This window comes from Magallana gigas, chromosome 7 (genome assembly GCF_963853765.1).
Source record: "Magallana gigas chromosome 7, xbMagGiga1.1, whole genome shotgun sequence".
Lineage (NCBI taxonomy): Eukaryota > Metazoa > Mollusca > Bivalvia > Ostreida > Ostreidae > Magallana > Magallana gigas.
Genome location: NC_088859.1, coordinates 8,036,550 through 8,063,392, shown reverse-complemented (window position 1 = coordinate 8,063,392; position 26,843 = coordinate 8,036,550). Strand labels below are relative to the sequence as shown.

Here is a 26,843-nt window from a genome sequence, read left to right as displayed (position 1 = left end):
TGATAACTTAGAAGAGACGCTTGGTTTTCAGAGTTATGTCTATTTTCAGGACGACGAGGATTCCATGGCACAAGGGACATCTGGATTAAGACCAGGAAAAAACAAGAAGTCAGCTGATGCCAGGTACAAACAAGAGAAGCTGAATCCCAGATTCTCGACGCACAGAGAGCGATCACGGAGTCACACTGAACGCTCCTCCCCTGACGAGGATTCACCTAGCAGTGGTTCAAGATCCAAGAGTTCTAATTCAAACAATGGAGCGCCTGATATGGGAATAAAAAACATCGTCATGGATGATTCGTACATTGTGCAAACTGTGGAGATTAAGAAGCGGCCTGGTCAAACCCTGGGATTTTATATTCGTGAGGGAAATGGGGTCGACAGGTTTGAGGGAGTTTTTATTTCGAGGATTCAGATGGGAACAGTGGCCGAAACGAATGGTTTGTTGCATATTGGTGACGAAATTCTTTCGGTAAACAAGAAAGAGGTGAAAAATATGTCTCTAGATGATGTTGTAATTTTAATGTCGATCCCTAAAAAGTTGACTTTGAAAATTAGAACAAGAAAAAATGGTAACAAGAAAAATGCATCTTGTCCATCTCTTGCTGTAACCGAACAGCAACACCCACCGGTGGCGGTTCTAAAACGAGGCCGGTCGTCGTCTGCTGACGCGGTAGAGGAAACCGAAAAGTGCCCGGATATGTACCCTTTCTATGGAACCCCGCCCAGCCATGATCCTTTTGGTGCTAGACGTTCTCGACCTACCTCATCACAATATGCTAGTATCTTCATATCACCTCACAGAGCGGAGGCTAAACTTCTATCAGACGACGGAGACAGTGAGAATTCTAGTGACGGTTCTCTCCCTCGTAGTGTGGACTCGGGCAACAGGAGTTACTACCACGGCCACCGAGGGTATGTTTCAGATAGTGCTTATGAACCAACCGACAATTACAACAGTCCAACCCTTTCCCCTAACCATTATGGCAGTCAAAGTGACCGAGAGTACGCGAGGTACATGTATTCAGATGGAGGGCTTCCGAGACGTCTAACAGCGCAGACGACACCAAAATCTCCCGCCAAATCCTTCCATACCCAACAATATCAACGAAATCAGCCCTGTGGCAACCCTGAGTACTACGCCGGTGGCCAGCCTGTAGATTTACACCGCGGATATGACGCTTCGCGAAGATTTCACGGTGGGCTGAAAGAAATGATTCAATCAAAAACGAGATTCGGTCGACTACAACGTAGTCACTCTCCCGAGTGCTACAATTCAGACTCAGAAGTACTATATACTCATTCAGGTGGGGGATATATACCGGTTGATTCCCGGGGCTTTGCATCGGATTATGAAACCTACGCCAATGCAATTAGTGACGATGATCCCATTTATTCTATACCCAAAATCCCGTCCAGCGGTAGCACTGAACTCGAAGAGCTGTTAAAAAAATTTAACACTCTGTCACAAGAGCTTCAGGAAGAACAGAGTAAGCTGACTCGCCAACTCTCCACATCCAGGGACAAAACAGGTAATGAGAAATTATCGATCCACAACAGTTCCATTATGGTATTGAAAGGATATGAATCATTCACCTTTTTTTCTATACTGGTCTGTCATATTAAGCCTATTAATCAAAGAACCTTAAGGGGGTTACTCCTGGACAAACTCGCTTTGTAAAGAAACAATTGGCAGATCGTCCCTAAGTTAAGTTAAGATCTTTCCTCTGTTAACTGCTGGCCCACTTCCGGTGCCGAACAGCTGGTTCCGGGATGAGTACAAATGCCCCTTAATCCTGTCAATCCCCCTCGGTAGACGAATCTGGCGGCCATCGATTGGAGTCAGATTGGAGGTGGATAAACTCCTTAGACTCAGCAGCCAGATTTTTAGATTCAATAACGAGGAATGCCAGTCTAGGACCAGACGGCATTCATTATTCCTCTTGATTTAACTTGTTTCCCTCGTTATTTCTAGAGTAATGTTTAACTACCTTACATGGAAATATTATCAAAATTACATATATTTTTTTCCCTCGTTTCACTTTAAATAAAACCCAAATTACTCTATGTTGGGAAATTTTAAAATAAAATTATACAATACTTTAAAATTTCTTTAACAGCAGTAATATTTTTTGATGCAGCATTAACGATTGTCTCTTTTTTAGACATATCGGCGGGAATTTCATCGTCATCGAACAAAGTCTTCAAAGTTCTTTTTCCCCATCAATTGCATTTCATGTTCAGAGTCAAAAGCGCTCTCGCCGATTCTTGATTTTCCGTCGCATGATCTGGGTATTGGAATTGTAATTCAATAAAAAATAATACTGGTTCATTGTTTTCATACTTCGGAATAATTGAATATTTTGAATTGTAGTCCCGAGAGACTTGCGGTATATATGCTCTTATTCATAATCAACTGAACATGCTCAGCAACTATCTGCGGCATGCTTTTAGTTTATTTGTGCTGCATGTGGATTGTGCAAATAACAGTTTGTTAAAATGCAATTGACAGATAAAACAATTTATTATTAACGAAAAAACAAGACAATTCACAAAGAGAGAAAGTTATTGTTTTGCGTGATGTGACAGTCTGGCTGGGACTCAAAGGAAGTACAAGGGAGATAATTGAACAGATCGACACAGAATTTCAAACAGTGTTTATCTATTCCCCTGTTAGTTTCATAATTCAGCGAACAAAACGTTTCATCATGCAAAGTTCAACGGAGAACTGTCATTTTGACGGTGTCCAAGGCACCTCTAGTTTTGATCCGTTATAATTTGCGTTTTATCGGCAATAAGACAAATCAATACGAGAAGTAACCCCCTCACTCACCCAAACTCATTAATTTCTTACTCAAAGTTGATGAGCCAGCAGTAAAATCGATAGGACTTTCACACATGCAGTCTTATCAAACATGCGCGCAATTTCAAAGATAAAATCTGATGAACAAGCATGACAAGGCCTATGAACACGTAAAAACCACAATCGTGTAATTCGGACTCATTCCATTACTGTTAATTACTTTTGCCAGTTTTAATGTGTAACGTTGCACGGACAGTGGCAGGTTTTCCCGCAGTCTAACTGAAGTTTAACGTATTTCTAGTCTGTATCGAATACAACGTTCACTGGTTCTGACAACTTTAAGAACCACTCAAGACAATATACTGTTTGTACAGGTAACAAAGCATTTAGATTGCATTACAATGCAATAAGTGGTCTTGATTATTTAACACCATAGATACATTTACCAATATAATCAGCAGCGTGCACACATTCTTAAGAAAAATTGTTTAATTACGTAACTTATAAAAACACTGCCTCTTCTGAAGGAACGGCTGACTGATTACTGACGGAATAATAAATTCCCAATCCTTTAAAAACGTCCGTTAATCTAGTGATGAGACAACCGGAATAACGATCCGGACTGGGTTTTTTTTCTATATTTTGTTTCACAGGACTTGATCATTGGGTATGATTCATCTGGCTAGAAGTAAAAACTCTTTTGTTATCATTTTTTGTCTTAAGTAATTTCCTTACATATACATGGACGGATTAACATGCACGTGAATTGCAAACTGCATAAATATGGATGAATGCTATTTTTACAGGTGGAGCAGTTGAAAGCAACCGTTTATTGTCCAATTAGAAATTTAAGTATATATCAACAATATTCAATAACGAAAGATATGTGCTAATAATTAGCCCCCTCCCCCGAAAAATAATTCCCTGATGTATTGCGTGCACGCGCTGGTAGGTCGTCTTAAGGTCAAGATCTAGTAAATGATTCCAGACTGTCTTTTTGGTGCTAGAACCATTATGACGTCATAATTGACTTGATGAATCTTTTCCCGTATTTTACAGCTTTCAAGGAATTATGTAGAAAATAAAACAATATTTGGATATTTTATATATTATCACGGGAAAAGTAATCCCGGTACCTATATTCAATTTGACATCGTTTTAAAGAGGAGGTAAAGAGCTTGTTTAATGCCGTTTTTGGAGAGATTGTAGGCATTCTAGATATATTTCATTTGTCAAAATTGGACAAAACTCTGAAATTTGTTACTTTTATCCATCATATTTCACAGAAAATGGTTGTTTAAAACATGATTTTTCATTGTGTTTACCCAAAATTTAAGCCCCGGTATACCCTATAAAACAAAGATATTATTATGAAGCATCATAAAAAGAATTTATATCTTGAATTTCATGAACCTGTAGGCATTTTTCATTTACTAGATCTTGACCTTAATTAAGGCGCGAAAATTTGGTAGCAAATCCTGAAGGTAAATTGATTTACAATAATCGGTCTGATCGTCTAGGAATTTATTAAAGAATCATTCAAGTGACACTGGGAAAATGAAGCAGGCGATGACGTTAGCGAGGAATCGATACGGTGCTTCATCTTGTGTGCCATCTAACTCGGTAAAATCCCACCTCTGTTATAGGCCATCTGGTTAGGTGATTATTGCTATCTGACGGTAGTTTTTTGTAGTTTTATTTATTGCCATGCCTTATTTATTGCACATCATTCGGTTGGTTTGTTAATTAATTAGAGGATATGGTCTCACCATGATCACATTATTATAGATTTAATTCAACATTAAGATCTGTCCAAATGGGAAGTTTTATTTTTTAAAGTTTGTAATTTCCTTGATAATAATTGTAATAAGTTGATGTTCTATTTGAATATGGAAATCAAGTTGTTCACTTTTTTAATAAAAAATAAATTACAGGTAAAACTGCATGGTTACAAAATGATAATGACCGGTTTCTAGAACATTCGGAACGAATGATTGTTATGTAACACGTCATCAAGTGTTTTAATGGCAATTCAAATGCATAGTCAATATTTTGTATTCTAAACTTATGCAAATAAATCACACGTCGTTTTTGGACTAAATCAATTTCTTTGTTCAAAATATTTGTGAAATATTTCAAATGCAAAGTTCGTTAGATCTTATTTTTTGTCTGGAATGAAACATGTACATATAATTTTTGAATTTTGTCATTAACCTTTGGTTTGTAACTTTGATATCCAGATTTGATTAAATCCATTGATTTAACCGGTAAACTCACATCCCAGTGTGTTTCTTTTCAGTAACCTACTCGACCAATCTTCCTCATTCAGCGGCGGATTCTCCAAAGTCCGATCCGTTTTCCACATCCAGGCGTCCCCAGTCACCATCCTCCATTCGAAAGGCAGCCGCAACACAGACCCCTTCTCATTCCAAACTAATCAGAAAACTCAGTGCGGAGGCCCTGTCGCAACATAGAACATATCAGAGCGAGCTAAACGCAGTGGACGCTCCACGAAATCACAAGTCCCTTCCCTTGTCGGTGTATCAACTGACCAGCGCAAATAAGTCGTATTTATCTACCTCATCTGCTTCTGCTCTCAGTCCCGCTCACGGGGACAACAGAAGCAAAATCACAGATACAGACGAGAGACATGTCCCTAGAAGTTCGTCTGCCAGGTTCAGGGATTTACAGCTGGTGAAGAAACCGTTGCAGATACCGTATGGTGAGTTTGAATTTACGAGACCCGATCCAAGAAAGAGGGTAGAGTTGTCAAGGTCGAAAGGATTGGATGGCATGGCCAATGTTCATATTTTGTCTGGGCAAGGATTAAAGTCCTCCAAAATGACCCTACGAGATTTGTATTGTGTTGTGTCTGTGGACTCTGTCAGTATAGCTAGAACAATGATAAGGACAGGGGCTGTGAACTTCGACTGGGATGAAGCTTTCGACATCGAATTAGAGGATGCCAAAGAAGTGTCTTTTCTTATCTATAATTGGGATCCCAATTTCAAACATAGGTTGTGTTTTCATGGATCATTATTCGTTCATGGCTGTCTCATTAGTAACAAATTAAAGAAATTAGCTTTAAAAATGGAACCAAAAGGTCTTCTTTATATTACTTTATGCTACAAAGAGCCCGCTGTGTCTTTGCAACGACTGCCATCAATGAAAAAGAATGGTCTATTTGGAATTGATTTGGAGACTGTAATCAAACGTGAATCTACTGGACATAACGTCCCTCTGCTTGTTAAAAAATGTGTGAAGGAGGTGGAAGATCGGGGGCTGGAGACTATTGGCATATACAGACTCTGTGGATCCGCAAGAAGAAAAGCCCAGCTGAGGGAACAGTTCGAGAAAGACTCGGAGGGTGTGGATCTCTCGAAGGACAATGTTACGGACATCCACGTGGTCACTGGTACGTGGTAGATTCTGTTTTATTCAAAATATTCCAAGAAGTTGGTAAATAAGATCAAATTCGATGAAATTCTCACCTAGTTGAACTGGATGGCCCAACATCAAATTGCTTGTTTTCTAAATTGAGACCAAGTTGATTGCGACTAAATAGTTTTTGGACGAACGCAAGTGTTTGAGATAATTTTTCTGACATTTTGATTAGTAGCAAAGCAAAATGAGGATGCTTTACTTGTTAAAGTCTAGACTGAACCTGATAGGAGCGATTAATATTATATTACCAAAAGAAGTTACGTGGTATTGGAGGTTAGATTATCGCTGTTCAGTATTCAGACATCCGGGTAATTTGAACCATCATAATGGCTTAGCACGAGTAAAATACATAGATCAAAGAAAAAGTAAGAACCATTTGATGCGGAAGTTGCATTTATTTTCAAATTACATATCGTAATTACAGTTATCCTGATACATGTAGAATCTCAGAGTAAGAAAAATTGAATATCTGACATAGATTTCAATAGTTGTACAGAATAGTGCACTAGTTAAGTGCAAATTGCACTGCCTAGTAAAGCGACCACACATAGCAATGGATACTGAAGATGTCAAAGGCAAACGTTAAGAACTGCTGTCTTATCTATAGAGAAACCAGTACCAGTTAAGAATATCCTTCAACAGCTCACATAACCAATTTGAAACTTTCGCCATTTCGTCATTTCTGGGTCGAAATTGTCTTCAAATTGACGACTATCCTACAGACATTGTCCAAGAATAAGGTTCAACTTGTTTTAACACCTGATTATAATCCCTTAGATTAAATTGATAAGCAATGGAGGGGGTTATTCTAGTAATTTATCCTTCTATCTGTAGCCTTTACAGTTGATACATTATGGCATGTATGGTGCATTGGAGATATGCATTATTGCTGCTTTTATTTGATACAAAACAAACACCTTTTGCTTTGCTAGAAATCAAATACATATAGATCTTGAGATAATATACAAAAGGTAAAGTTTCCCATTGGAACATGCTGCTTTTATTGCAAGAATACCGGTGTATGAAAACTGTTATTTTCAATAAATCTGAACGTTTTTTTGTAACTAAGATAAAAAATTCTAAACAATAAACATATTCTAAAAATTGATATTAAAAATTTGACTGAAATTAATAAATGTATGAATGTTCAAATAAGTTCTAGCAATGATATATAAGCAAACAACAAAATAAGAAAAGTATAATCTAGGATAGTTATGAGTCATTTATCTGACAAAATTAATAATCAAAGACTTTTAAAATAACATCAAATAAGCATAATTATAGCATGATGATCAGGTCGGGAAAATATGAATTCTTGTTGCAAGCAAGCACAGCAACCAACTCAGCCCGACTCACAATGTATTTCATACTTCTTTTCGTATATAGATCTTTACACTGTATATGCAATTTTTATGAGAAACAAACTGTCCAAAGTGATGCTACATGTACATCAAGTTTAACTCTTTGCTTATGGTATCAACGATTACTTATATCGGATATGGACAGGTATCCTGGTCAGTAATATCACACTAGAGTTGTAGTTCTGCAGTAACTGTTAATGAATACGGGAATGCATATTTATTATGTATGAACGTTTCTGACCAATGCGCACCTCGGCCTATTTACCGGTGCAGCTGCGAATTCATAAAATGACAAATTTAATGTGCAATTGTCATTAAAGATAATATCTTGTCATTTCTAATGACTCAGTAAAAAAATCAATGTTAAGCTTGCCTGCATGGAATTATGACAATTGGAATTACTATTAAAATTCTCCGTAGATTGCACGGGGCGGCAAGAGATGTAAAAATGAGGTCTCTTCAATGGCGTCTGCATGAATAAACCAAATGTCTCTGTCAGAGTGTTCTGCTTCAATGCACTAGGTGACGGTTGGGGTGACCGAGAAATCTCCAGAGACTTTGAAATGAGTAAATACATGCATAATGTAGTTTTCTTTTACAAGCTCATCTTGGAGTAGTGAGGCGGGTGGCATTCGTTGTTTTTACATTTTGCTACTACATGAAGTCAATAGATATTATAATATTATAATAAAAGTATCGCAAAATAATGACACTCAGACGCTCATATACCTCTACTCAGGATTCTTGGTATTAGGTAGTGGGGATAGGGATTAGGAGAAACAATAGACTGAATACGTGTACGTGTCAGAGTGTGGGAGAGACAGATTAAATAGCAGATATTCTCAGTACCATTGTGTTCAGTCAGCTAGTAAAACTATTTACAAAGAGGAACAACAGATGGATGTAAAGCGATACCTTAGTTAGTAAAAAGATAGCCATTGATTAGAAAACCCTTTAGTTTCTGAGTTTGCTATCGATGTCTATAATTTAATACATCTTAATGATTATACAATGCACAATTTATTATGATAAGGTTAAAACCAGGCATACTCTCTCTCTCTCTCTCTCTCTCTCTCTCTCTCTCTCTCTCTCTCTCTCTCTCTCTCTCTGAGTAATTTCTCTGTAAGGCATGTACACAGGCTGTCGTAACTAAAATTTACAAATTGAAATTTTAATTGAAAAACAATGTAAATGGACAAAAGACACGTCTGGCATTGTGCTTAATAGCAATTCAAGGAATGTAGAACATATCATTCGCAAACAGTTGTGGTGAATATTTTTTTCTACGTACTTTTCACGTATTTTCACCGACATTTTTACACCGACCGTACGTATGCAATGCCTTGTAATAAGGATCTCGAATGAGTTAGCAGGTAAAGCAGTTAGCAAAACCTTTCTCACTGTGAATATTGTGAATTAGAATAGGCAGTCGACGAGAGACCAACTCTTGCAGAGCTAATATCTTCCTTAAGGTGGTTACAAGGACTGACGGGGTGTCAGACTTAATGTAGAGCTATTGGCGATCAATGTCTGCGGTTTCTGATATCATAGACACTAGAGGTCGGTAAAAAAAGAACTTACAACTGAAAATATATCTACGTATGTAATAAAATACATCCCGGCGAAATACACAAGTTTTTGGCGATTTTTTTTTAAAGCGAATATTGTTTTAAAAAATATATACAATTCTTTGACCACATGACTTTGCATTAGTTAGTTGTTTGTATGAATTATAAGACAAACGCTATTTTAAGAACGGCCATAAAAGGAACAGATAGCTAGGTTTTATCCTGTTTTAACACCATCAAAATATCAACCGCAATTTCTTGGGCCTTTCCAACAAAGCGCTATGAACGCTTGTTGTAAAGACCCGAGAAGCTGCGATGGTTTTTTTTTATTCCTTTACATTTTGCAAATGATACAAATGTAGTAAAGTGTCTTTTAAAAAAATTGTTTTATAGGCGTCCTCAAGGATTACCTTCGAGAGTTACCAGAACCTCTCTTTACCAACGCCCTGTATCAGATGCTCCTCGACGCACTAAGTGTACGCTTGCCCAGTGACCCGGATGGTAGTGCAAAACTGATGCTAAGCATTCTTGAGTGCCTTCCAAAAGCCAACCAGGTTCAGTATTTAGTTTAGCTAAAATGCCTGAACACTATATCTGACAGATGAGTCATATTTTTCAGTTATTTAGATTTTACTTTGGTTCTTTTAGTGGTTAGTTATGTAATGAATACCTGGTTTTGTTTTATGACAGGCGCATGGCGAATTCGAGAGGTCATGCCAGTGCCCCAATATCTCTGTTAAGGAACGAATACGTTTTTTTTTCCCAAGCCCCAGGATCATGGGACATCATAGAATTATATCAAATTTACAATCACCCACCAAAGACTTATTAATCATAGATTTTTATGTGAGCTATGTATTAAAGTATCAGCTAGCTAGACAAGGGAACAATCCTAAAATTAATTTCGCTTGTATGTTATGATAAGTCTACGTCACAATCCTGTATGTTACTCAGCTTTACATAACTTGCATGATACGAAAGATAATGGTAGTCAAAAGCTACAACAACTAAAAAATAGCTATTTCGAAAAACATGTTAAAATTAGAGACGTCAAACATTTCATATGAAATATAGACAAACAAACCCAATCTGAAGCCGATAATGCAAGTTTTTATATATGTACCTATGTTTGTACCCATATAAAGTAACCCGGGTTTATTGGTCTGGAATTTATTTATGAAGTTCAAACACTTGTTGCAAAATCAATGCCTGGAATTTTCTGTTCCCCAGCATTCACATCATACTGGCAAAACCACAGGACAAATATGTAGTTACAGTTTCGGAAATTAGATAAAGATTTTTGAATTCCGCAAGGAACGATTTCATATAAATCATCATGCAAAAATCGATTGCCTGAAACCCGCCGCTGTTTTACCTGATTAAATTACGAGAGCAGATTGCACACACATAACTGTACTCTGTCTCCGGGGTAAATATAAATAGTGCAGGTTTTTGCCAAATAAAGCAACTTGATGCGATGTTTTTTGTATATTTAGAAAGTACAAGACTTAAGGCCCCATCCTTTTTTGCAGGTTTGCTTGGGGAATTAACAACAACAACACTGCTGATGACGTATAAAACAGTCAAGAAGTGTTTAAAATACAATTGATAGAAAACAAATAATAAACAGAAAAAATCCGTAGATTTGTAAAAAGCTTAATCCGAAATATTTCCTTTTATTCATTTGATTTTATTTTGTTATTCCTACGTTACATGTTGTCATTTTATAAAAAGCTTTGTGTACGAAAAATTGAAAACATGAGATAATTTGACACAAATCAGCGATTTTATGTAAATAAACAATTAAAAGGAGATATGGGTAAAAAATGTTAAAAGAAGTATTTCTTTTTATCGACACGTCGTCTTATTTATTTATTAAGTGGTTTGCGATCGATTTTATTTTTAAATCTTATTTTGTTGAATTTTAAGAACTTTCGTTTTGTTGACTCCGACAATATCACAAACAAATATTGAAACTTTAACAATTAGGACTAAGATACGAGACCATTCTAATGTGATATCACGTCTTAAAATTTCATATTCTCTTGGGACAAGCGACGGGTTCAGATTTTGAGACTTGTGTCTTCATTACCTGTATTTTGTCTCGCAGGAAACCATGGCTTTGGTGCTGAACCATCTGAAGAAAATCTCGTCCCACTGCGAGAAGAACAAGATGAACGTGGACAACCTCGCCGTCTGCTTTGGTCCGGTTCTTCTGTGTCCCTCCCCTAAGTCCACGGATGACCACGCCCTGGATTTCAAGAGACATATCGAAGTTTTAAGATATCTTTTACAAATATGGCCAGAAAATTATGGTTTGTTTTTATCTTTAAAAATCCTATATTGCATAATTTTAGTTTAACTATTGTCAAACTTTTCTTAAAACAGACATAATTTTTTATTCGCTGTTTTTGCAAGAGACGGAATTTTACACTTCTTTGGAAATTTGTTTCAGTTTTACATAAAAAGAAAATGGGATTTGAATAAAGTGAAATTACAGGGACTTTTTAGTAAGCATTTGCTTTGCAGTCTACTCTTGCATAGAATGATCAATATCACTTAGAGCATATGTTAAGAGTACATGTAATTTCATTTTGAAGCGAATCTGTGATTCCTTCAACACCGAAACAAATATTGAGAAGTGTTTTGCAGCTTTTGCTATAGATTAGTATATTGTATCATGAAATTAAAATGTCTCTGCATGCCTTAATCAAGATATGTTTCCTTTTGTGGTGTAAAAGTTATATGCATCGTTTAATTTGACGACGGTTTATATGGATTTATGAATATTATTTCCTATCTCATTTCCTGACGCCTACTCCCACACAGGATTCACAGCTTAGATAAATCACATTTTATGACCAAGAGGTATATGGAATTATCATTATTTTCATATTTTTATTGATCTTTATACATCCGATAATATTTTTTTCCTGCAGAAATGGTGACAATCAAATCCAATCCCAACTCAAAAGAGAAACTCGTTGACTTGGATAAAGACAATGACGATTCTGTGACGACACAGAAGGAAAATGGAGTCGAGAACCACAAGAATGTTTTTTGATAACTCAGTTCTATGCCATTCCTAAACTGTTTAGCATCAATAGAAGGCTGTTTATTTGAGTAATAATTGGAATCTTCAAACTTACCATAAATTGTGATAATTTAAATGTATATTTGTAAATTTACAATACAAATGTAGATGTTACATCCGCAAACTTTTACAATGTATACATCATACATGGATGTAAAACAAGAGTTATGTAGATCTATAATTAGATTATTCATATGAAGATCTTATATCTACATCCTCTCTTTGGAGACATGTTTCAAACTTTTGAATGTAATATGTCAGAAAAGCATATCTCACTATTTTTATACGAGAATTAAATAAATCCATGAAGGATTTAAGACAGGGCAATTCTGTGTGATAGCATAATAATTATGAATTATTTTGAACTCTTTTGCTGTATTCTGACAGTTTTAATTACGTTGCTGATAGTGAAATTAGTTTCTCTGGCAATTATGTATTTGTACAGCTTTTCATTTATGGAAATTACTTTTTATGATCAAGAACACCCCATGGTTCTTCACTCTTGGTCTGAATGCTCTGTTGTTCGTATTATAGACAAGAAATCTTTACACACTTAGCTAATAAATTATTTTGTATTTGATTTTTTGCTTTATCATTTCAAAAACTTCTGTTTAAAAGTCAGTAATAAGTAAATTATTGCAAAAAATACTTTTCATATAAATACATGCGTATTTTAAACGTTTTTATACGTTTTATCGCGGGAAGAATTCATTATTGTATTTAAAAACTTCAAAATGAAATTTCACAATGATAAATATTTGTTATGTAAGATGATTAAAATTAACTTTAATTGAAGAAGTTAGTTTTAGACATAAACAAAATATATATATTTGTTTGTGCGACATTTAAAGAAGAGAAACTCATCGATTCGTGGGCTAAAACACAACTTTAAGGCTATGAACTCAATTCTTAATTGAAATAAAGAAGTAAAATATGAAATATTAGACCGTACCTAAAGCGTATTGAGATTAAACAATTTATAATTCATGAACTTCGGCGGCTAGCAGAGCTGAACTAATTCAGTATAATTACAGATTAAGAGATTCATAACAAAAAGTTGGATTTAGTTGAGGTTTCACTTAGTCCGTTTTTAGAATGTTGTAATTATTTACGAGAATGATTCTTATTCAATTAACTTTAAAATCTATATTATTTTGACAAAATCCTAACAATTCAATCCTAGTAAAGTTAAATATAGATATTTATGTCAAAACAGTTAGACATTCACTATCATTAAGTAAGGGAACACCATAAATATTTCAGACTTATCATTATTTAGCCTTATGAAATGTCTCAAACGATTGTGAATCTTTCGTATTTTTCTTTTTTTTTCTTTTTAATGAGGTATTGCATATCTAGGTATAGTGTTCTTTAATATGACAAATGTTCAAAGACAAGGTTTGAAAACAATCTGTATCTCCTGACTGGTAACTTACCCGCCTTTCTAGTCAAGTACTCTGTCTTTTTATGGAAAATGAGAAAATAATTAACCTGGCCTACTATACATCGTCACAACTTACTGTATTATCTTCTTTGAGGTTGTATGTAAGTTGAGGATCATTTATATCGTTGACAAAAATGTACAATAAATAACAAGTGCATAAAACTTACAATATAAAAAGTAATCTCTAAAAAATATAATGTTAAGTCAATCTGCCACATATAATACACATGTCATTCGGTTAAAAATACATACTTGTACAATGCTCGTAAAACGTTGATAAAGCTAGTGAGAAAGATAGAAATTCTTGGAAAAACAGATTTTGAAATTTAGGATATTGATTTAGAGTTAAGAGAAAAAAACCCCAACAAATACAAATCTATAAAATAATATTTCATAAATATATTGCAAACATTAGAAGTACAGTACACCGAACAACTACATTGTTCTAACGCCCATTTAACACATTATCATGCTTAGTGCGTATACATCAGTATAGTAGAACTAACAAAGTAACTATCTAAATTTCTTTGGTCAAATTGCTTTTCTGTTCGGAATAGTTAAAAAAAAAACAGAAGAGAAAATTGTCAAACAAATGTCTTATTCGTTTGAGGAATTGACTGTTTTGTCCGAATAAATGTTTTAACAATAAAAATTTAATGGCCATTTCACACCGTCGTACGTAAACAATAAATAACTTTAAACTTATTCCGACCTATAATCGTTGGTTTGAAAACAAGGACAAAACTAATGAAAAAAATCGACAAAACTAATATAACATTGTCATCAAATAAGATATGTTAGACACGACAATAACAGTGACGAAAATTTGACTTATATTAGACCTTAGTATTAATTTGAAGTCATGTGACTTTTGATTTTTTTCCCTCCCGGATTAAATTATGCGATTTGAGCAGCAACTACATGGATGTTGTTTGAACTTTGAATGAAATTAAACGATCTCGGCAAAAATATTAATAAACATTATAGTTCCATTGGGCAATTATAAGATTAAGGGGACCAAAATGAAAAGGTAAAAAATACAAACTTAAGAAAAAATATACATGACATGTGCATGTATGACAGCGTACAATGTTTAAATAAAAAGTAATAGAATACAAAAGTTTAAAAAAAACATTGAAAAAGTCACAGAACACATCTGTAAGAAGTAAACAAACAGAAAATTATAGAAAAAAATATAGTACACGATACAGGTAATTGGAACAAATAGAAAATCCTTAGAAAAAGCAGAATCCGGTAAAGAAATATGAATAGAAAGCCACTGAGCCCAATAGTACATGTAAGTATGCAGTGATACAATTTGAAATAAAACAACGCAGAAAGTAAGATATAAAATGGATGTAAAATCGTAGAATACCAATCTGATTAAAATACAGATCTCTACATAGGCGCACAGCGGAAGCTCTCTGCGCTGTGCGCTTATGTAGAGATCTGTATATTAATCAGATTGGTAGAATACAAAAGTAACTGATAAAAATGGAAATTTAAAAAAATAAAACAATGTAATTATATCATGCAGATGAAATTGAATCAATGTCTAAATGTTTAAGTGCAGAATTCCCAATTTACAGAAAGTATGTTCTATGCCATATGGCTTTCCTAAAGCATGTTGACATAGAAATATTGAAACATCCAAGTTAACTTGAAAATCTCACGAAAGTCACAGCATGCATTTAACTGATGAGAATTTTGAATCAATTGAACATTTCATCTGACACAACAAAGCAGCTGATGGAAACAGTGGACTCATTATGAAATATCGTTTACCACAGGAAATAAAAGAGTCGTAGGGATATCGTGATAAGTGATCACTCATACCTCGACCTGCCTTCCTTGTTGTTGACTGTGGACTGGGATTCTCTACTGAGGAGACAAAAACTAATACTCACCTATTTCATCATCCGTGACGTGTTCGGAGCAGACGATACATCAGCGTCATATGCTCGGACCAATCCCTTCTATTTTAAACTTTGATTTTGATACCTCATTTCCGTTTCGTTTTATCACTGGTTACCCATTGGTATATCAAATAATCCTTAGAATCGAAATATTATTAACTTTCTCATGAATTGTTAAAAAAATGTAAACTGCGATTATCAATGAACAGGTTGATCTATCGTTTTGATTCTCCAAAATTTTTATCTAAGAAAGATATATCTCTATTTCAGCAATTGTTTCAGCCTAGCAGATAATTTTATGATCCTCATAGTCTCAAATGAAAAGAGATGGAAAATGAATACCCTCTTATGATAAACAGTAAATCCTTACTTTCTTGTAGGTAAATATCGCATTCTTTGTGTTATAATATGTCACTGTTTCCATACATTGTTCACAGATAGCAATAATAAAACTTGATACATCTCAAATATGAGGTAATACATGTGAATCAATCATTTTTTTTTCCAATTTCACTACTAAAAGGGAAAGATGTTTGTAATAAGTGAACCAGATAATGAAAAATATCCGAAAAATACTTTAAGTCTTGACATTCATGTACAGAATTTTAACACAGAAGTTTCTCTCTTATAATGTTATTTTTTATGTATAAAAAATTTTGTTTATACATATAAAACAATAATTTTCATGTGTATATTTTCATTCTTCATGTAATGTGTGGTCTACATGTATTTAGGTTTAAACAGTCATTTGCTGGATATTATTTTATAGTCAACAATGTAGGATTTGTTTTATACGTTATATGCAAACAAGCTTGGTCACTCTGTAGTAGTTATTTTTAGACCAGGCAGTGGGTCCCTAATTATTGCAGATACCTAAATTCCATGTCCAAATTAGGTAATGCATTGCATAATGGGCAGCTACATCTCTGGTGGTCAGCCACCACGTGATTCTCTTATCTTAGCAGTATTAAGTTTCAGTAACTACTTGTAGCATCATTCCTTTGTCCGGACTCTAGCTAAGCAGACGCATTGTGTTTTTAATTATCCCACCCACCATCCCCATGCTTCACCTTTTGTATGCTTTAGATAAGACATTTGTATTTTAATTTGTTCTCAATGCAGTCGTTGGGGCTCTCACAATTAATTGTAAAAATTTTTAATTTTTTTTTTTTTTTCTTTTCTTTTTTTTTAAACTGGCCTGGGCCTGGTTACCCCCAATTCAGATAAATTTCTATGCATTATGTAATTAGTTATATCTACCCGCTGGTGTTAACCCGGGTCCCTGCATTTAAACCTGATGGTGTCAACCCAGGTTCCATCCCTTAAATCCCGATGGTGTCAACCCGGGAACCATTCCTTAAATCCCGATGGTGTCAACCCGGGAAATACTCTTTAAATCCCGATGGTGTCAACCCGGGAACCATTATTTACCCGACGGTGTCAACCCGGGTTTCTTAAGTTACAGCTAATAATTTCCTGATGGTGTCAACCCAGGAGTTTTTCAGTTTTATATGTGAGTAGCCCCCGAGAAGGCCAAATATGTTGTATTTTGTGTGATTTTTAATCTATGCTTTGTCAGTAGATTTATTTGTTGTGCTTTTGTTGGTGTTTAATAATTGTAAAGTATTTTCATGTGTAGGTTTAATAAATTGTTCAACATACTTTGATTTGCTCTTGATATATGTATAAATTTACTGTAACAATTTTCAAGAATAGTAAAGATTGAAATCCTCAAAAGGCACAGTGTTTGAAAGTCCGTCGAAGTGCACTGGCGTTACACGTTTTTACAAGACGCAGCAAGGTGGATACGAAAGGTACAAGGTTTGAACGTTCATCTAGATGCACTGTCCAATTCTTTAGGAGCTGTCAGATACCAAAGGACATTCACTTGATTACGTAAAACGCAGTTACTGTAGATAAAGAATTTTGCTTCCCTACAAAGTGTATATTGATTATTCGTTCATATTGCACAAGCCATTCGCCGATAACATATACCTATATGTGATAAAATTTATTTGACCAGGTAAGTGCAGGAAGGTATACAATGATAAAATCAAAAATACCCATATGATACCTATATAAAAGAAAAAAGTTCAGATGAAATTAAGTTAACAAATTTTGCTTAATCGGAGCAACGTCTATGGAACAATCAGACTGTAAGTGCCATTTCACATTGTCGTAGAAATTCCCCAAAAGCTACTTTGAATTCATAAGTTGCAAGAAAATATGTATCTATATTGGTGAACATTGTTTTAACTTGATTTATAGTGTATATTTCTACTATTAGAAAATATGTCGTTAAATTTGTGTTTAATTGCGTAAGGTTTTTACAACAGTAAAGTATATGAATATGATATTTGTGGAGATTTAAAATAATGGCCCTTTGAATATGGGTTCTTGGCAGAAAGTTGTTGTTCTATTGCCTATGTAGTGAAAATGTGTTGATTTTTAAACGTTTTTCCCCTTTGCCTATTTATCTTGCAGAAAATAGGACTAATTGTTATGTTAAGCAAGAAAATTCACAACTATCATTGCATTTAACGCCGGTTTGTGTTGTTGGTGGTTTTTTTTTATTAGAATGAATTGATACTTACTATATCTTGCATGTTATCACACACTAAGCTTAATTTCTTCTGATAATGTTTGAACATATAACTTTTTTTTCAAAAGACAAACATTATTGAAAGACAAAAAACATGTTTGTTTGTCTTCAGATAACTTATTTATTAAGTTTAGGTCATTCTTTAGACCTTAAACTCAAAACTTAAAATTAAATAAAAATTAACATTTATATAATGGTTGGCTTTATCACAGGGCATCACAATATTCTGGAAAAATATACACAAATCATCACGTATTATAATTTCTTTTGATGACAGATTATTAAAAATAACTAAATACCTTTATTTCTGTTAGATTTCTGCAATCATGTAACATACCCGGTAGTATTTCATACTTCGAACTAAAATCAAATTAAGTTGAATTGATTGTACATTTGTATTTCTGTTGGAAATTCGTTGTATTAGTTTATATCATATTGGCTGACTCTACATAACAATAGATCAATAATTCTATGATTTTGCTAAATCCAAGTGCGGTATTCAAGTCTCAACAATTTCGGATATCTGAGGTACAATTTCCCTTTCACTTTTTGATGGCGCGTTATCTAAGTCTTAAACTCAGCAAAGTTGTTAAAGTCTCCACAAATACGTAGGGTACATTGTATGTAGTTCTATTCAAGGTCAGATAGGTTACTTAAGGCGCAGTATATAATGATTCATTTCAAAGGTGCTGTAACGTGCAACGCGACCGAGCTTTGTATCACTGGTGTATGTCTTACACCCAAGCGTTGCACCAGGTTCGTTAACCTGTTAACTCAGATTTTTGTTGACACAGAAAGTAAGATGAATAAGAAGAACAACTTCCTTGATTAGATTTCCTCTTTATGGATGTAACTGTCATCCACGGGTGTCTTCCGTAAATAGAAATAAACGTCTTCCTGCCTTGCAGTGGTTAATAAAAAGATGCATTAATCGTACGCTTCCTCCACATTAGTCTGTGGTGCGCCTATATGCATGTGCTGGCCTTGTAATGCCATATACATCCAATGGAATACACAATGCCTTATTCAGGGTTTACATGTGGCAATGGACCTATGTAAGTCTCTACAATATCTTCGGACAATTCGAGGCGACTAATTATGATGCATACTCCGCAGTTCCTCTTTGATCTTGCAGTTCTGACAAATGAATAAAAGTTAACATTAAATGTGGTGTTTAAGAAAACGTTTGTCTTGCGTTTTGGCAAAACTAAAAATCAAAATCAATTCTGTCACAGTTCAATGTCCTCATGTGTAATCCTGTAGGTGAACTGACACGATGTTCAACAAGCATTAAAGGCGCATTGACTTCATGACTCATTAATATCAAATAAAGTTGATACCTGATAAACTGATAATCAAAACACGCTGACCAAATCTTTCGCTGATAGGATACCTAACACGATAAATGCAGTTGGAAATCACGTGACAAAGTCACATTTGCATCCTTAAGTAAACTATAATGGAAACATATCGGCTGCATGATATAGTTAATTTTATATTTATTACCGGGCCGGATTAATACTATAAATGGAACAAGTAGATTGTAAGTAACAATATTGTTATAATATTATATCAACATAAATATATGTAATTATACCGTTTGTGATTCTATAATTATTTTATGATATACATTGTGCCAGTATTTTTCTGCCAGTGTAAACTACAAAATTGCACCAATGTTACATTTCATGCATTGTACTTATTTTAGTTTACATATATAAAAAGCTATACATGTATATACTATGCTTGCTGCCAAATCGAATTACTTCTTGAGCATGACAAAAACGTGTGATCATTATAGCTGACAGCAAACACTGTTGATTGGGGGGGGGGGGGGGGGTAATTTTGTTTCCAAATGTTGTATTCAACTTTATTTGCCTGTGTCTAAATTTGAACGTGAAATGTTTTGGACATATTGAATATTTACGCCTTTGAAAGAAAATCAATTAGAATTATCAAGCATTAAGCTTGTTTTTGTTTAATAAATGATTAGTCTGTCAGTCTATATGTTTTTATAAAAAACACACGTTTTGTCGGGAAAATGCATTAAATATCACTTAAATCATTATTAGATATTAAAGGCATATAATTCAACACTTCTAAATTCACGCACTTTAACGTAAGAGCCTCTTATATCTAAAGAACAAGTCCAATGATAAAAAAATAATAAAAAAACAGATTGTTTACCATGGTTAATTAAGAAGCATTTTTAATCTTTGCAGATCTTTCCCTCTTAATTTTCTCTAAAGTACATGTACACGCTAGAGTATATATCAGAAATAAGAGTGGTTATTTTTATCAATTCTGATAATGAAACGGTTTGTTTGATTTAGGTCGCAGTCTTCGACCTTCAACTTATTTTGCTAGACTTTAAAATGACACAGATCATATGTAGCCTATATAATTTTTTATGTATTGAAATTGTACACCAAGTCCAAATGACTCTTTACTTCCACGTTTCATTTGTAAAGAGATTTAGTTATGACAACTAACTAATTTAGGGTTAAATTTGCTTAAAAAACTAAACAATGTGATATTTCATGGATCTGAAGAATTTTGCATCAAACGCTTTCAATGATCCAAGTGACTAATTCTTTCCCATTTCCTATGCATATGGCATATCAAGTGATTTTTGCGTATAATTCCTTGACAAAGATTAAACATATCAACTAAGCTTAGAATATATCTAATGTTAGATTAAACAAAACACAACAGAGTAATGTTTTATTTTTCCCCAGGGTCTTGGCGGTATGTTTTGTTGGCATGTGACTGTTTCATTGCATTCGGCTGCTTTTACTGTGTGGATATTCCGAGCGCACTCCAGACTGAGATTCAAAGCTCTTATGTGAGTATACTCAAAGGAAACGTTTTGTTACAATAACTTAACTGTAAAAAATATTTACCTAATAACACAAAACTGTAAATTATCCTTTGAACATAGTTATCTGACATATGCATTGAAGAGTATTTTTGTCTGTTTGAAATTGAATAGAGCTACTTTTGTACAAATCTGGGCTGTTTTTGTAGTTTTTATTTTATTTTACCTAAACGAAAATTATAACGAAAAGAATTGTTTAACTTCTACGAGTAGAAATTAATTTGTATACATTGTACGATTAATAAACGTACTTACATTGATAGAATACAGATGAAATACACAAATAATTACAAAATTATCGCTATGATACAGAAAAGTTGTCGACACTACATTTCTAACAACCCGATCCTTGTTGATAGATCTTTTCGTTATAAAGTAATGTTGCAAATGTTAATGTTTCCGCTAACATTTTGACTGACTCAGCTCATCTTACAGAGTAACTGTACCGGGGCGTCGCTACTCAATGGTTCCTGTTGTGAAGAGTGCCTAGGACTGGGTCCAGACCGATACAACCAGCTGTATGCTGTCTTCTCCTGGACGTATGTTATAGCAGCACCTGGCTGTGTCAATGCTAGGATAAATGTTAAACTCAATTTAATTTATTGTTCTTCATTTTTAGCCGGTCCATTGTCTTTATATCTTGTATTTTGTGCTTTAGAAATGCCATTGTTGTACTGCCAATTGGAGTTCTACTAGACCGACTTGGAAACAGAAGTATGTATTTTGAATGAATTTTCTTTTAGTCAGTGAAGTATCATAAGTGTAGAGTGATATTAGAGATTCTTTTAATTTCTTTTAATAGAAAAAACCCAATACTTATATATTTTTATTTGTTAAACTGCAAAAGCGTATGTTCTGTACATAGTGTCCTTAAAGATTGCTTTCTTAATAAATATAAGAATTATCTGCCTCGACGAACGCTACTTATTATTTTTACTCTCATCATAGATAATGCATGCAACGCTGTAACGCTTGTTCATAAACAACTTCGTAATCGTATTAATTTGGTAGCTATTGAATTCATTTCTTTAGTGAGAACAAATTTTGAAAGATGTAACGCAGCAAAATGAAATAAATGTTATGTTGTTTTTAACCTCTAGTGACGGCTATCTTGTCCACATCTATGGCTGTTCTTGGTTCATCTTTGTTTGCGTTGTCCGTGACGTCATATTTTAAGATGACGTCAATAATGTTTCCATTGATGATGTTCAGTCGGGGATTACTTGGAGCTGCAAATGGAGGGTGTCAACGTAAGACATGCATTTTTGCTGACTTCTCTGAAACACGTCTTTAATTTTACATGTACTATAAAACAGGATTCAACAATCCAACAAAAATTACCGTATATGACAGCAGCCTTTAAAAAGTAAAACAGAAATTGTGGAATATTTTGTTGAAATAGGATGAACAATTTTCTGTGTCAGGTTTAAAGAAAAGAAAAGTCGACATGTGACTTTCTTATGCTGCATGGTTTTTTTCTTCATTTTTACAGTTGTACAAGATCGGGTTATTGCTTACTGGTTTCCCGACAAACTGGGATTGGCTTTTGGAGCCATAGTGAGCGTCATCAGGTGCGGAAACGTTCTAAACTTCTTTATCACTTCAAACATTGCAAAGATCTATGGAGTGCCGATGGCTCTTTGGACAGGTAAACAAAAGTACATTTTCAATATTTTTTGATTCTGCATTACATAATTAAGGTGTGACGGGGGCATTTCTTTAATCATCTTGCAGGTGCGCTAATGTGTGGAGTGGGCTGTGTGGCAGCGCTTGGTTATTGTGTTCTTGATATGATAGGAAGTCGAAAACTGGACAAGAATCACGTGTTCAACATTAAATCTCAGCCACTGGTGAGGGACGAACTAAAATATTTCATTGACATTAATGTTATTTTTATCCATAACCGTTTTCAAAGAAATACGAGAATAGATTCACTACAATCAGTCTTTAGTACCAAAAAAATAAAGAGAGCAAATTACTTTTTAAGAAGTTGCTCCATCTAAAATATTTTAAATTGTTCAACACAACCAAGGTTTGAACATTAGTTTTAATCTAAATATACATGTATATATTTTTTGTATTCATAATGAATTATTAAAAGTATGGTTATGTGAGTAAAATACTGTTTATGCTTTGTTTAGCGGATGAGCGACATCCGGAACTTCCCTCTGTCCTATTGGCTGGTGGCTGTCATGATCTCCACGTATTACAGCTGCTTTATTCCTTATGTAGCTAATGGAAGGTAAAAATATACCAAATTCAAACCGGAAGGTTAAACTTGTAGAAACATTTTGGTACTGTTTATTGTTTTTAATTCAAATACGCCTGATTTTGTGTTTTCGGGTACAAAATCGGAAGTTAGCGGGTTAAACATTAATGTTCCCATCATAATGTTATTTTGCTTATATCAGTTCACATATAAATGAGTTAGATTTTTATGATTCATTCCAGTAAATTCATCCAAGACAAGTATGGCTACAATCGTGTGACGTCATCATACATAAACGGTGCGGTTTATGACGTTTCCATTATAGTATGTCTATCAACAGGATTAGTCTTGGTAAAGACCATTTTATACACAGTGCATACAGCTAAGACATTGACATTTTTTTCAACCTTCTTTTTAATCAACAATTTGTTAATTTGGTTTGACAGATGGAAATGTGATTTAATGTGATGGAAAATAATTTGAATGTGAGTAAAAATAGAAAAATAATGCATTTTATTTTTACTTTTCCATCATTTTGCAATGTAGGACAGATTTGGAGGAAGAGCAATCTCAGCAACTCTGGGTTCCGCTCTCTCTGTTCCCGTTATTATCTCCCTTGCGTTTTTCGAGTTGCCTCCGTTGATTCTGACCATTTGTTTTGGGACCTTCTACTCGATTACTGTTGTAAGTATCAAAATATTTGATGTTAAAGTGATGCTAGGATAAAGGTTCAATTCGTGAATGAATGGGTATTCTGATGCCCAAACAATCATTTAACATTTGCGTTTAAAGAACTCAGTTCGAAAAATCAAGAATACCATTTTGTATTTACAATATTTGTGCATATTTATTTATGAAAATATCGTAAAAATAAATCACATGGCTCAGTTTTCCATCTAATACATACCACACCATATATTTAACACTAAAGAATGTATTTTGCAGGTCAGCCTCTGGCCATGTATTGCAAAAGTTGTCCCGCTTTCCACAGTAGGAACTGCGAACGGAATAGCTGCTTTTCTACAAGGATTAAATATTGGTTTAACTAACCTTGGAATTGGAAAAATTATGGGTGCAGTCGAAGAGTGAGTGTTTATCTGCTAGTCAGATTAATTAAAAGAAAGTAAAACTCATTTTGCCATATTTTGCTAAAATCTAAAGTAAAAAAAACGCTGTCTAAACAATATATTACCATTCCTAAGATGAAATATATATTAATCATATCATACATTGCATTTTAAAAATGAATTGTAGGTCTGATATGAACAATAGGATAAGCAAGTGGAAAATATCACTTGCTATTCTATTGAGCCAGGCACTGGTTTGTTCCGTTCTAGGAATTTGGCTCAATGTCAACGAAAAATTAAAGGTATTCTCGCCTTTATTTGTTCTGAACTTTTTATGCGTACAACATGTACTTTATCCACATGTCTCAGTATAAACTACTACAAGAATCTTTATTCTTATCTTAACATATATCATATACAATTTTAGAACGGATTGTTGAATGGACAACACAAAAAAGCATTACTGACAGAAAAGACATCTCTGATTCAGAACAGAGAGGATGATTTCTACGATTCTATTGACTCTGGTTGTTCTATTCAGGCTTGATGATGTTTAATGGTGCAATCTCTGTTTATATGGTGTAAATATGTGCCATTTGCCTCACTGACAGTTTTGAAAAGGATTTAAGTTGTATTATAGTTTACACTATATTACTGTGTTCTTTACAGTAATTAACTGACATGAGTTGTATTTCCTCTAGCAGTGATATTGATATACATGTATTTAATTATGGAGTTATTTGATGTGGTCTAAGAAAAGATCAAAAAGGATATCTCTCATCTTGTTTAGTTTAAATATACACAGACTTTTTAGAGAACATTTTATTTCTTTCATATTGAAAGTTACCACGTGAAATGTATACTATAGAATTCTATAGGTTAATGTACAGTTGCTGAAGTGTTTAAAGCATCATTTGGAATGATAATTATTGTGTTAATACAAAAACATCGGATGTTTTCCTTATACACATTGCGAATAATTTGTATATAAGACTTGTTTTGTGTTTTTTATTTCTGCAATTTTGTTATTTATACTATAATTTTTGAATCAGTAACTGTGACACTGTGTCGGATAATTATTTCAGTGTTTTTTTCACGTATTTTCACCGTCAGAAGATGCTTGTTCACTAAAATCTAATAGATATGTATCACAAATTTTGGTTTAGTGTGTCTTACCTGACAGGTGAGATATTTACCTGTTAAAACTAATATTTCATTGGAAATAAACATTTCTATAAAATAAGTTTTCCTCTGAATACATGTATAAAGAAAATCCTAAGAATCTAAAATTTCCCGAAGGGAATTGATGACAAAAAATACATTAATGATAGTGGTCTCTCTTAGGACATACTTATTTTTTTGTTCGAAAACTGCATCATTCTAAGACTTGGCACGGGCATTGTTTTTAAATTATTTTAAACATTTAAGTATTGTACATATTTTTATATTTATATATTTAATTTACTTATTTGTCTTAAAATAGGATGTATTTTGTATATGCTTATGATTCTTTAACACTATTTATGTATCCCGTTGACGTTTATATATTTTCTATGTTAAATTATAGTATATCTTTGAATGAGTGTTGTCACTTTATTTCATTTTTTCACGCGCACACTCATACACAGTATATATTTGTTTTTGTTTCTTAGAAAAAAGTATTCTTAAGTTAGATTTGATGATATAAAAATTCATGCATTTTACACAATTAGAATAAAAATGCACGAAGTTATTGTATTTATTTGATTCAAATCGATTTCTTTATATCACAGAAAGGTTATTTAAAGAAAGATATATGCTTTTAATTATTTTATACAAAGATTCTGGCATTTTAATGATAATATGAAAAATCTGTTTTGGTTACAAGTAAAACACGGTAAAGTACAATATTTTGTGTCAACAACTCATGACCATTTAAATCAATAAGGCATTAATTAAAAGGATTTATGAAAAAAAAACCCATCTTTTGTCATATTTTTCAAACCCAAATTTAAACTCTACAGTGTCTTACTTTCTAATAAAAGAGATTTTTCACTTTCTCATAAAAAGCGTGTAAGATATTAAGGGGGAATATATCTTAAACAACATAATCATGCTACAGAAAGAATAATTTAACGATTCATAAAATAAAAGTTTGGTGGAGCAATACACCATAACGATGAAAATCGATAGGACAAATCATTATTAAACCAACTCATATTTTAAAAGATGTGTTAAACATATGTTAAATACATGTAGTTTGTATGGTGTTCCGATGGGGCCACTTCGACCTTCGCACTTTCGCCTTTAGGTCGAGGTACGAGAGTGCGAAGTTGCGACGGCGAAAGTGCGAGAGTGCGACGGCGAAGGAGCAAAAGTGCGAAGATGCGACGGCGAAGCGCGAAGTTGCGACGGCGAGAGTGCGAAGTTGCGACGGCGAAGAAGCGATACTACTATCGCACTCTCGCCTTCGCAACT

The 26,843-nt window shown here is 34.0% G+C and overlaps 2 protein-coding genes across 4 annotated transcripts in view; both read left to right on the top strand.

The window, feature by feature from the left end:
- LOC105325123 (rho GTPase-activating protein 100F) overlaps window positions 1-12,850 on the top strand; it is a 29,481-nt gene extending 16,631 nt beyond the window's left edge. For both annotated transcript variants that reach the window (XM_011424518.4, XM_011424519.3), the window contains exons 2-6: window positions 50-1,532; window positions 5,103-6,218; window positions 9,570-9,730; window positions 11,287-11,491; window positions 12,116-12,850. In XM_011424518.4, the coding sequence (XP_011422820.3) occupies window positions 50-1,532; window positions 5,103-6,218; window positions 9,570-9,730; window positions 11,287-11,491; window positions 12,116-12,240 (3,090 nt within the window). In that variant the 3' untranslated portion in view covers window positions 12,241-12,850. The remainder of the gene's footprint in view (window positions 1-49; window positions 1,533-5,102; window positions 6,219-9,569; window positions 9,731-11,286; window positions 11,492-12,115) is intronic.
- Window positions 12,851-17,726: 4,876 nt separating this feature from the next.
- On the top strand, window positions 17,727-24,991 carry LOC105325124 (major facilitator superfamily domain-containing protein 1). 2 transcript variants are annotated; one of them, XM_011424521.4, is made up of 13 exons: window positions 17,727-17,786; window positions 20,971-21,077; window positions 21,546-21,649; window positions 21,769-21,824; window positions 22,211-22,360; window positions 22,603-22,758; window positions 22,845-22,960; window positions 23,252-23,352; window positions 23,562-23,670; window positions 23,866-24,003; window positions 24,265-24,404; window positions 24,574-24,688; window positions 24,814-24,991. In XM_011424521.4, the coding sequence occupies exons 1-13, from the start codon at window positions 17,771-17,773 to the stop codon at window positions 24,931-24,933; spliced, it is 1,428 nt and encodes a 475-aa protein (XP_011422823.3). In that variant the 5' UTR covers window positions 17,727-17,770; the 3' UTR covers window positions 24,934-24,991. The 2 variants fall into 2 exon arrangements, with proteins under 2 accessions (XP_011422823.3, XP_011422822.3); XM_011424520.4 differs by lacking the exon at window positions 17,727-17,786 and adding an exon at window positions 19,636-19,775.
- Window positions 24,992-26,843: the final 1,852 nt, after the last annotated feature.